Consider the following 12,500-nt stretch of genomic DNA (forward strand, 5'->3'; position numbering starts at 1 on the left):
TTAAAATTTGTTTAGATATTGACGAATGGATTTAATTGAACATTTTAAAAATACGATTCACGTACATTGTTTCTAATTCAATTCGTTTAGGTTTAAACAATATTTATAATAAAATATCAATAAAACGAAATATATATATTATTTATATCGATAATGAAATATATTTTAAATAATATTTATACTCGTTGATCAATAATAATAATTAATTAACTATAGAAATGTAGTTAATTGTAGATATTATATCATAAAGATTAATGATTTAGAATTGAAATGAATTTGATGGATTTATAATGAAGACAATCGTCAGATGAAAATCGAAGCTGCGGAAAATAAGGAAACTATCTACTATCCGACACGCCTATTTAATAAAAACGCCATTCTTCATAGGGATCCCTTATGGCCCTTCTTTCGACACACACACCCTCTCTCTCCCTCTCTCTCTCTCTCTTCGATTTAGCCGTTAGCGTAGAATGAAACCTCTTCGTCTCTTTCTTTTTTTTTTTCCACCCTCGCCTCGTCATTCTTCTGCACCCTCCTTGGACTCGGAACGACCGTTCACGTAGTACGAACGCGTACGCGTGTACGTGCGTGTATGTGCGCGCGCGTGTATGTGTGTGTGTATGTGTGTGTGTGTGTGTGTGTGTGTGCAAAGCTTTGAATAAAAAATCACCGCAGAGTCCTATCGTTTCATATCGATTTAAAGACGATAGATCGGCATAAATTCTATACTATGAATATATCAAATATTAACAAATTAATTTCATTCATAGTTATATAATAAAAATATACAATCGTATTTCGCGATATTTTATATGGATATTTTTTGACGAATATAGAAATTCATTTCTTTATTTTTTTTTTTTTTTTTTTTTGGAATCCAAACCATTTCCATTGTTATGAGCGAATTTAAAAATCGATTATTACTTTTTCCTGACTTTTTTCCGGACTAATATTTTTTTCTTTCTTGTTTCTTTTTTTATTTTTTTGTTTTTTTTTTTTTTTTCTTTTCTTTTCTTTCACAGATCGTAAAAAAATCGTAGAGTTAGATTTGGCTCGTGGTCGTTGCCAAGGGCTAAACATAAGCCTTAAAAAGTCACGAAAAAGTATAATTGGTTTTTAAAATCATCGTAGATACTTTTTCGACCTTTCTAATAATAATTATAACGTGTAATAACAATGCTTCGATATTATAATTGCATTTAAAATGATTTAGCGAGGACAATGATTATTTTCAATTGATTGCAATTAAATTAACATCATTTTTAGGATCGGCCAAGTTTAATGAATATCTATAAATACGTTTGTTGATAACAAACGTAATGGATCCATGTGAATTCATTGGAATATCTTATTGTTGTTCGATATTTTTACTCGTATAAAGATAGAAACGACAAGAATTAAAAGGGATTGGCCCGGTGATATTATCTTCTCTCGTTCGATATCAATTGCAATTGACTTTCCTTAGAAATATCGAAGATTAATATATCATTCTATCATTCTGAAAAGGCCTTGTTATCATCGAGCTTCTCTCATTGTCCGATAACAATGGTTGATATTATTTTGAGATACGATAATAAAATGAATTCTTGTGTATTATCAAATTATCATACCCTAATAACAGGATTATAAGGTTCAAGAAAAGTAATATGACATCTTCATTGTAACAAATGTAATGGCCCTCTTTTAGATCCATTTAATATACCTCATTATTACTTTTTGATTATATAGAAAGACAAGTGCTTGTTAAATGATTCGTCTTTAATTTTATTCGCGAGATGATATTTCTTATTATTTGAAAATACTCGTTAAGTCAGTAATAATCATCATTATTTTATAATTTAAAATGTTCACGATCATGCTAATTCAATGATAAATATTATTTATATATATTTATATATATATATTTATTGGAACAAACAAAATGATTACTTACATTGATCCTTCGATATATCTTATTGTTTTTCGTTTTACAAAAAAAAAAAACATGATAAATAGATATATCTAAAATATTATTACTTTAGTAACAATAATTATACTATATATGAATAAAATAATTTTCGAATCGATTGAATACAACGATATCTTTATTTGAAACAATTAATGATTATATACACTCATTAACATAATTTACGAATGAATAAAACACAGTGACGTCTTTATTAATTCAACTTTAAGAAATATTTTAAGTAATTATATTGAACGATATAATTTACGAATTTAATAAATATAATTTAATATCTTTATTGAATCGATTTTAATGGATATATTTCATGTAATTGTAACCGATTAATATTATTTTCGGATCAAATGAACACGATGACATCTTTATTGAAACAATCGTAATGAAAACATTTCAAATAATTATATCGAATAACAACGAATAAATTCCCTTAAAATCCTTACGGATTTAAATCTGACGGATTTTAAATAATTACAATCGGTTGACATAATTATCGAATCAAACAAACCCCATAACAATTTTTATTGAACTAACCATAACGGATACGCTATTAGATCCTTCGATACATTTCATTCTTACATATCCTCATATAGATGATAACAAGAATAAGAATAAGAATAAGAAAGAGAATAAGTAGAAGAAGTAGAAAAAATAGAAGAAGTAAAAGTAATGAATAATCGCAATGGACATATTTCAAATAATTATAACGAATAACAACGAATAAATATCGTAAAATCCTTAAGGATTCAAAAAGGAAATAATTAAAACCATTTGACATAATTATCGAATCGAGCAAAACCTCATAACGATTTCCATTGAACCAACCGTAACGAATACGCTATCCATTACGGTTAGTAAATGTATCCTTCGATACATATAATTCTTACTTAATTGTCATATGGATGATAACAAGAATAAGAATAAAAATAAGAATAAGAATAAGTAGAAGAAATAGAAGTAGAAGAAGCAGAAAGTAGAAGAGAAAGGAGAGAGAATTGGTGGTAACCGGAGGCTGTAGAGGTTGGTTAGTAGGGGGTAGTCGGTTGGTCGGTAGATTGGTAGGTAGGAAACGTTTGCACATCCGGGCCCGGGCGTAACTATTGAAGCTATACACACGGTCGTTCTCTCTCTCTCTCTCTCTCTCTCTCTCTCTGTCTCTCTCTGTCTCTCTCTACGAGCTCGGAGGACGTAATTACGCGCGTTCTGCCAATATTGGTTAACCTTTCGAGGTTGACGCCGCGATATGCAAAGCCCCTAATGAGTCGCTCGAGTGGCCCCGGTGTCTAGTATTATGCGTTCCTCCTTTAAACCTCCTCTCTCTCTCTCTCTCTCTCTCTCTCTCGTTCCCTTACACCTCCCCCGCTTCATCTACCACCCTCTTTCCCATCCCTACTCCTATACCTCAACCCCTTCCTTTCACCTCCTACCCGCTTGCTTCACATCGTTATTACCTACTACCGTACCGTACTGTACTGTACCGTATTCGACGATCCTCGTTCTCCCATTTCCCTCCTCATACCACCCCCTCTATTTCCTACCCCCTTTTACCTTACTGTACAACCCGTATTACAGGACTCTCGTATCGTCCAACGTTCTCGCGAACACCGAGCGTGCTTCGAAATTCACTCTCACATTTTCTCTCTCTCTCTCTCTCTCTCTCTCTCTTTCTCTTTATCTCTATCTATCTCTATCTCTCTTTATCTTTTTCTCTTTCTCTCTCTCTCTCTCTCTCTCTCTCTCTTTCTCTCTCGATACTCTGCAGAACTAGAATCTCCATACCTTAGGGATTTAATTAAATTCCGCGACAAATACTACATGGTATGACCTCGGAAAGACTCTTCCTTTGGCTTTTAGGATTTCCTAGCAACCCCTAACTAAAAGGTTCCTTATATAAGGAGGAGACCGTGTAAGGTCGAAGGTCTAAGATTTATGTCTAGAAGAATAATCTTGGTTTATGTTGGGGAAACTCTATGAGAAATGTCGTTAGACCTTGAAAGTCAAGAAGATAAAATTTATGCTTTTTTTTCTTCTTTCTCTCTCTCTTTCTCTCTCTCTCTGTCTCTCTCTTTTTCTCTCTTTTTCTCTTTCTCTCTTTCTCTCTTTTCTCTTCCTTTTTATTATATCTTTTCCGGAAAGAAAAAAGAGACACAGATAGACAAATAGAGTAAGAGAGAGAGAGAGAGAGAGATAGAGAGAGAGAGAGAGAAAGAGAGAGAAAAAGAAATAGAGAAATGACAATAACATGTTGCTGAGTTTTGCAATTTTCCATCGTCAATAAATAGTTTCCAATTCAATGTTCTTTCACTCGTCTGCATTGCATCTCTCTCTCTCTCTCTCTCTCTCTCTCTCTCTCTCTCTCTCTCTTACCGTTCATTCGTTCGTTCGTTTGCTCGTTCTCGCATATGCGAGGCAATCGTGTCGATATATCCGAGCGATTCTCTCTCCGCACGCAATGGTAACACTTAGTATGTAAATGGCGCTGAGAGTCGTTCTCTCTCTCACTCCCTCTCTCTCTCTCTCTCTCTCTCTCTCTCTTTCTCTTTCTGTGTGTATGTGCGCGTACATTTGTATATGTGTGTGGATAATTGCACGACGACGTCATGAGGGCCACGTGGGAGGCAGTCGAAATTGCGCATAGCAATGAAGGCTCTCTCGTTCGTAGATTGCATCTACGAACGTTGAACAATGTCGTATTTTTTGGGAGCCCAGAAATGGCCGCTTATTTCGAATGAAAGGGAGAGAAAAAAAGGAGATAGATAGATAGAGAGAGAGAGAGAGAGAGAGAGAGAGAGAGGTAGATGGATAGATAGAATACGCTTCGAATATCGAATTCGAACAATTTTACGATTGAAATTTTTTCAAGTGGCGTTCTATTCCTTTTTTTTTATTTTTTTTTTCTTTTGTAATTTGATTTTAAATTCCCAATTAAATAATTTAAATTTAATTAAATACGAATGGATCATTGTATGAGGGTGCATGGTAAAGTTTATCGAACAACGATCGTTTAAATTCTCTCTCTCTCTCTTATTTGTAATTTTTTCTCTTTTTTATTTATTTATTTATTTATTTATTTTTTTTTTTTTTTATAATAAATTTCATACGACCTTTTAACACGATATACTTACATTAGTCGATTATATTCTTAAATCGAGAACAATGATAAGCACGAATTATCTGTTTAACGTATCTTGGATATAGTTAACAATTCTTTTGAAAGTAAAATAATAATAATAATAATAATAATAATAATAATAATAATGATAATAGAAAAAGGAAGGGAATTGTTAGGATCATACTTTCGAGTAAGGACAATCGAATCGAAGATGACACCACTGACGTATGATACGTACGTAACAATCGAAATTAACGATTGACGTGACGATAGACAAATGTTCATGTAGATTTAACGATAGAACTTCTTTCGATTACGTGTCTCTATTGTTATTTGTTATCGACAAAAACATAAGGGGGGAGGGGGGAAAAAACGAAAAAAAAGGAAAAAAAGAAAAGAAATAAAGATGAAGAAAAATTCTATGCGTTCGATTTAATGCACTGGAATATTATTTTGTTAATAGATCGTCGTCATACATGGTTACTTATTTGTTTACTTATATATCTCTCTGTTTTTTTTTCCTTTTTTTTTTTTGTTTCTTTTTTTTTAATACGAACTAGATATACAAAAAATATAATAAATTCGTACCAATGACTATTTGTCAATTATCAAATATGACAGTGTCACTTATGTTACGTTTGTTATTTTCTATTCTGTAAATTAATATAAGTACTTGTATCAATCATATGATAATTTTTGTTTACTTTTCAATTTTTCTAATGTCCTAATGTCAAGTAACCTGTTAATATTATTTCTTATGATTTTTGCATTGTTACACATCGACGCGTTAATGTCTTAGTATTTTTTTCTTTTTTTTTTTTTGCAAAAACCTATACACAAATTGAACGAAAAATTTCTTATTTTCAAATATTTTACTTCATTTTATTTTTCATCATTACACGTGATCATGTTAACGCGTGAATTTGAAATTTTTTTGCTAGAGATCAATCGAAAGCCTTCAAATGATTTTTAAGGATCTAATCGCATTTATTCATAACTCTATAATCCTGTAGATCAGAATTGTAGTTTTGTAGTATGAAATGGAGATTGACCTGAAAAGTTTCGAAGTTGAAAAAAGGAATGATTCATCATTAAAATTATCATGAAAAAAATTTTTAAATATGATTAAATAAATAAATCTTTTATATATGATCTTTAACAAAAACATTTCGTAGATTAAAACTATAAGATAATTTATTGTCACACTTTATTCATCATACTTAATTATTATTAAAAACAATGTTTGCAATTAATTAATTTGTTATAAAATCGATTATCCGATCGTCTTCGATGCTAACTAAATTATTCATTGTCATTAATCAAAATTTCGACGTTTATATAATTCTATAGAGATCGATATTTTTTGTTTATATTTAATTGCGAGTAAAAAGAAAAAAAAATATATATATATATATCATACAATATCTTATCGTCACATTTTACGCGGGAGATAATTATTATTACAAAAAGAAAAAGAAAAAAAGAAGAAAAAAGAAATGAAAAGAGTAACCAAACAAATATCAATTAAATCAATTATTATAAAAATATAAAGGATCCTTATTGAACTTAATTCAAACGATGCCGATATTAATTCGATAAAAATCGAAATAAATGAAAATACCCTATAATAACTACATACATAGATGAAATTTTCTTTATGAACGAAGTTCATAAATATTTTCAAATAACATCCACATAAAATCAAATATAACAGTTTCGCGTATGACCAAATCCCGATTAAATTTCAAAATATCGAAGCTTCGTCGTCATAGTCGTCATAGTCGTCATGTTCGTCATGATCGTCATGGTCGTCATGATCGTCATGGTCGTCATGATCGTCATGGTCGTCATGGTCGTCATGGTCGTCATGGTCGTCATGGTCGTCATGGTCGTCATAGTCGTCGTCGTCGTATGTATTTCGTGCGTACTCCGTCGCACTTCGCCGTTCAAACAAGAAGGATGATCGAAGGCAGAAAGTCGGTGTGGTTTTATTATTCTACGCGAAAGGTTTTCGTATCCTTAGCCAAACGTTTGTATCTTTATCTTATCCACCCTCTGTTATTCCAAGATCTCTGTCACCCTTCGTGCAAACAGTGGACGCGATTTTCAAGGGAAAAAAAAAAAAGAAAAAGGAAGAAGAAAAGAAAAAAGAGAAAGAAAAAAGAAAAAAAAAGAACAGAACGTAACATCCAACAGGGAAAAGAACAGAAAGTAGAGAGAAAATCGTCGAGACGAATGATCCTGTTCTTTTTCATTCTTTCTTTTATTCTTCCTTTCGTTGGACAGAGTGACTAGAGAAAAATCGATCAATCGAAGGAAAAAGAGAAAGATAGAAAGAGAGAAAACGATTAGATACGTTAGGATTCTTTTTCTTTCAATGTTTCTAGCGAGATCGGTGAAGAGTAAAAGAGGAAATATAACTCTAGCGATCGTCTGGATAAATGGAGGAAGGGAAGGAAGAGGAAGAAAAAAAATTGAAGAAGAAAAAAGAGAGAGAGAGAGAGAGGGTAGGAGATTTTATTGGCATGGAAGTAGAACTACTATCGGTGGCCGCCTTTCCCTTGTCCTGGGGAGTTTAATAGAGGGTGAAACGCACACTTCAGCTTTCGAAATCTTACGAACAATTTCTTCTCGAGAGTTTTCACATTCATTCCCTATCAATCTTCCATCGAAATAAAATCGTCATTCTTCGATTGACTAAAAAGAGTGTGTCTAATGGAAAAAAAAAAAAGAAAGAAAGAAGAAGAAATAAGAAGAAGAAATGAAATAAAATAAAATAAAAAAGGTTTTTTCAATTGAGATTTAATCAGACCCTTTCTTTATTTTCTTTTCTTATTTTTCTTTTCTTTTTTTTTTTTTTTATTTTTTTTTTTTTTTGTTTCAATTATCGCATCACGGCTGATAATAAAAAAGCCGATCACAAATTTGAGATAATCTTTCGTAAATAAATTTGAGAATATCGTTGTTTGATATCATCAATATCGATTAAAAAAAAAATGACATATCGTTTTTTGATTGACTTGAAAGGATTCTTAAAAAAAACAAAAAGAAAAAAACAAAAAAGAAGAAAAAAGAAGAAGAGAAAATTTTCCATTCATTTCGTCAGTATTTTTTTTTATTAATTAATTACAATATATTTTGTGAAATAAATAATTATTAAACACTATAATTAATGATTGATTATTATAATAGATGAATACTTCGATAGATATTTTGTAATAAAATACAACTACTTAATATAAACGATAGCTTTGTATATAATTAATAATTAATTTATCAAGATTTCTAAATTTATATTATATATCATTTAATTATATTTTTATTTTATTATATAATATATAATATATAATAATCTATAGAATTATATTTATTATATTTATACCATATTACATCTTTTATTATATTTATATTTGTATCATACAATATTACATTTATCTGTAAAATTATAATTATTATCTATTACATTATATTTTCTTATAAATAATTTCAAATATTTTAATTGATAACACTGATAGATCTTTTTCTTTTTTGCATTAATCGTCGAAATACTGATCGTTTATATATCACGTATCGATATATTTTATTATAAAAAAAAAAAAAAAAAAAAAGAAAAAAAAAAATACTGATCATTTATTCAGATAAAGGTAGAATCAAAAAAAAAAAAAAAAAGAAAAAGAAAAAGAAACGACAAAACAATGAAATTTCACTTTCGTTAATTCACTTTTTTCTAATCACATATTTGGAGAAACTCTTTGATCGACATCACATTACATTGATCTGACATCAATATCAATATCGTTACAAATGAAATCGTCGTTTTTTTTTTTTTGGACGATTGAAGAAATTCTAAAAAAAAAAAAAAAAAAAGAGAGAAAAAAAACTAAAAAAGAAAAGAATTAAAGGACATCATTGAATTAAATCCAACAATCCTCTTTATCATTTTCTATCGATTAGATGCGACGATCAAATTGACAAATTTTCAAGATTCATTCGAAATAATAAAAATTTCGAAGAAACACTTCATTTCTCGTTTGGGTTTATTTTCGATAAATAAATATTATTTCGATATATATATATATATATATATATATATATATATACATATATATATATATATATATATACATATATATATATATACGTACATGGAAGACGATACAATGATCAAACGTTTAGCTTTGGATTTAAGACATGAGAGAGAAAGAGAGAGAGAGAGAGAGAGAGAGAGAGAGAGAGAGAGAACAGTACGGGAAGAAGAAAGATCTCATCGGGACATTTGTTACAGTCGACCCAGTTGGGGATCGGGTCCGATAAGAGGTGGGGAAACTGAGCGGGTGGAGAGTTAGGATGGGATAGGGGGTGGGTGAGGGAATGAGAAGAAGAAGGTTTGGGAAGAAGAAGGATCATAAAGAGTAGCGAAGAGAAAAGGTGGTAGTAGTAGTTTTCGTAGTAGAAAGAGAAGAGTAACATCTCCATTTGAATATAAGAAAGTGTGCCTCTCGTAAAAGAATCCTCTCTCTCTTTCTCTCTCTCACTCTCTCTCTTTCTCTCTCTCTCTCTCTCTTTCGTTTTGGTAAAGCAGAGTTTGGAGAGTGTCTTCGTGGAAAGCATAACTGTTTTCAGAGGAGAGATTTCGAAGGTTGATAAGAAGAAGAAGAAAAAGGAGAAGAAGAAGGAGGGGATGGGTATTCGAGTCCATACACTTAATAGATATACACGTGTAAATGTATATACGTATATATATATATATATGTATACATATATACAATACGTACGTACTTATATATGTATGTACATATGAATGTATATATAAATGTATTCATCTACATGGATACGGATATAGATTATGTATATATATATATATATATATATATATATATATATATATATATATGTATATGTATGTATGTATATATGTAGGTATGGATGTATAATTTTTAGTCGTAATTTCGTGGACTCCTCATCTCCTTTCCTTCTCTCTATATTGTTTCCTTTTATTTATTTATTTTTTGTTTTGTTTTGTTTTTTCTTTTTTTTTTCCTATCCTTTTTTCAACATACATTCTACGTTACGAGAGCTTCGTTACGGTACGAACCCAAAATATCGTTTTTCGGGTTTTTGCCGACGTGTTTCTCACCGTAATACCACTACTATCATATAACACATGCAACCGGCCGTTCGTTTCACGAGCACGATAGATCGTCGATAGGTATTTTAGCCCTTAGTATATAATGGTTGCGATACATACATATATATATATATATATATATATATATTTCTATATATATAGCTCTCTGTAACACACTCGCGTCGCTTCCTCATGGGGGTTGGATAGTGAACTCGAGAGAGAGAGAGAGAGAGAGAGAGAGAGAGAGAGAGAGAGAGAGAGAGAGTAAGTGAGTGGGTGGGTGAGAGTAAGAGGGAAGAGGTGAAGGAAGAGGAGGAGATCGATCGAATCGCCATTATGGCGAGCGCGTGAGCGAGCGCCGAGGGTGCTCGATGGAATCACGCCACCGTTGGGGGTTTATTCTCCGTATATATTTACCAGAGTATCAGCCTCGACCTCCACAACCTCCTCTTATACTCCACCAACCTCCCACCCCTCGATAGGATGTCCTATCTCTCTCTTTCTCTCTCTCTCTCTCTTTCTTTCTTGAAAAGGGTCCGTCGAGTCGTGCGATGCCCGAGGGGAGAGGCTAACGCGTCTAGGAAAAGCCTACGGAATTTCACCGTCAAAATCTGCGGGGAATTCGCACCCCTCCAAAGTTACGCCACTTTTCCGCAACCTTCTCTTTCATCTATTGGATGTGTATGGGCACGCTTTTTTTTTCTCTTTCATTTCTTTTTTTTCTTTTCTTTCTTTCTTTCTTTGTATTAATAGAAAGAAAGTTATTGATATATATATATATATATATATATATATATATATATATACATTGTTTTTAATTTATTATTATTATTGAAAAATCGTGATTGTTTTTACTCTTATTATCTTTTCTTTTTATACGTATTTCTCATATTATCTATTCCATAGGACAAATATATATATATATATATATATATATATATATATATATATATACATATATGTTCGTTATTACGTTATGATATTTGTAAGATATGTATCATTTTTATTTTTATGATTATTATTTTGTTTCTTTCATTTCTTATCCTAAAGAAAATTTTATATATATATATATTATTACTTTATTATAATTTTAATATTGTCATTATTATTATTTCTATTTTTTAAACTCAATTTTCTCGTTTAATATAATATTTTCCTTTTGGGAAACAAGTATGCATACGTGTAGCATTAAATTATTATTTCTATTATTAGTATTATTATTATTATTATTGTTATTATTTTCGATCTTCCAATAATATTCTTAATCGTAAATAAAAGAAAAAAAAAAGAAAAGACAAGGAATAAACAAATGTATATATTATTACATTATTATTATTGACATATTTTTCCCTTAATATTCTCCATCTTAAAGGAAAAATAACATTCGCACACATAGACACACACATATGTATACGCACGCGTGGTAGAGTACACATATTTATATAGTACACTACATTATCATAACTATTTATATTTTTCGACCTTACATTCCTGATCGTAAAAGAAGGATAAAATATATTTACAGATATGGTGCGGGTTACGATCTTGCGGCACGACGAAAGAACGCTACGAGGGAATCGACGGCGACCTTGAAAGCCTGGCTGAATGAGCACAAAAAAAATCCTTACCCGACTAAGGGAGAAAAAATAATGCTGGCTATTATTACGAAAATGACATTGACACAAGTATCAACATGGTTTGCGAATGCACGAAGACGTTTGAAGAAAGAAAATAAAATGACATGGGAACCGAAAAATAAGACCGACGACGATGATGACGCGGTACTTACGGATTCGGAAGATAACAAGGAAAAGGATGATCTTGCAAATGATAATCGTGGTGACAGAGTCGGCGAGGACGCGAGGAGAGGTCTCGATGATAACGGTAAGACAACCTATTAATATTTTATTTTATGAATATGAATACTTTAATAATCGCCATATTTAAATTATACGAGATAATGAATTTCATGGAAGAAGCTTTTGATTTTTTTTTCTCTCGATACCTCAAATCGATCCATTGAAATTGTCGAAAACATTGAAATTGTTATTCTCAAGATCTTATCCATCGGTACGAACGATTAATCCAAGGTTGAATCGAGAAATAGTCCATGAATCATTTTTTCGTATACTAGCGTATACGTACACTATACCGTAAACTATGATTAATCGAGATGTTTCATAACGTTTCCCCCCCCCCCTCCATTAATAGTCAATCGAATGCGATTAATTGTACGATTATAATAGGCAACATTGACGATTCATAATTGATTACGAATTATATAATATGAACCTATGAAG

The 12,500-nt window shown here is 31.0% G+C and overlaps 1 protein-coding gene across 2 annotated transcripts in view; it reads left to right on the forward strand.

Annotated features, from left to right (window-relative positions):
• LOC118443993 (homeobox protein araucan) overlaps nt 1-12,500 on the forward strand; it is a 138,216-nt gene that overhangs the window by 103,008 nt on the left and 22,708 nt on the right. For both annotated transcript variants that reach the window (XM_035871757.2, XM_035871758.2), the window contains exon 4: nt 11,726-12,084. In XM_035871757.2, the coding sequence (XP_035727650.1) occupies nt 11,726-12,084 (359 nt within the window). The remainder of the gene's footprint in view (nt 1-11,725; nt 12,085-12,500) is intronic.

The sequence above is a fragment of the Vespa mandarinia genome, chromosome 21, assembly GCF_050613455.1.
Source record: "Vespa mandarinia isolate Hongniang chromosome 21, ASM5061345v1, whole genome shotgun sequence".
Classification (NCBI taxonomy): Eukaryota; Metazoa; Arthropoda; class Insecta; order Hymenoptera; family Vespidae; genus Vespa; species Vespa mandarinia.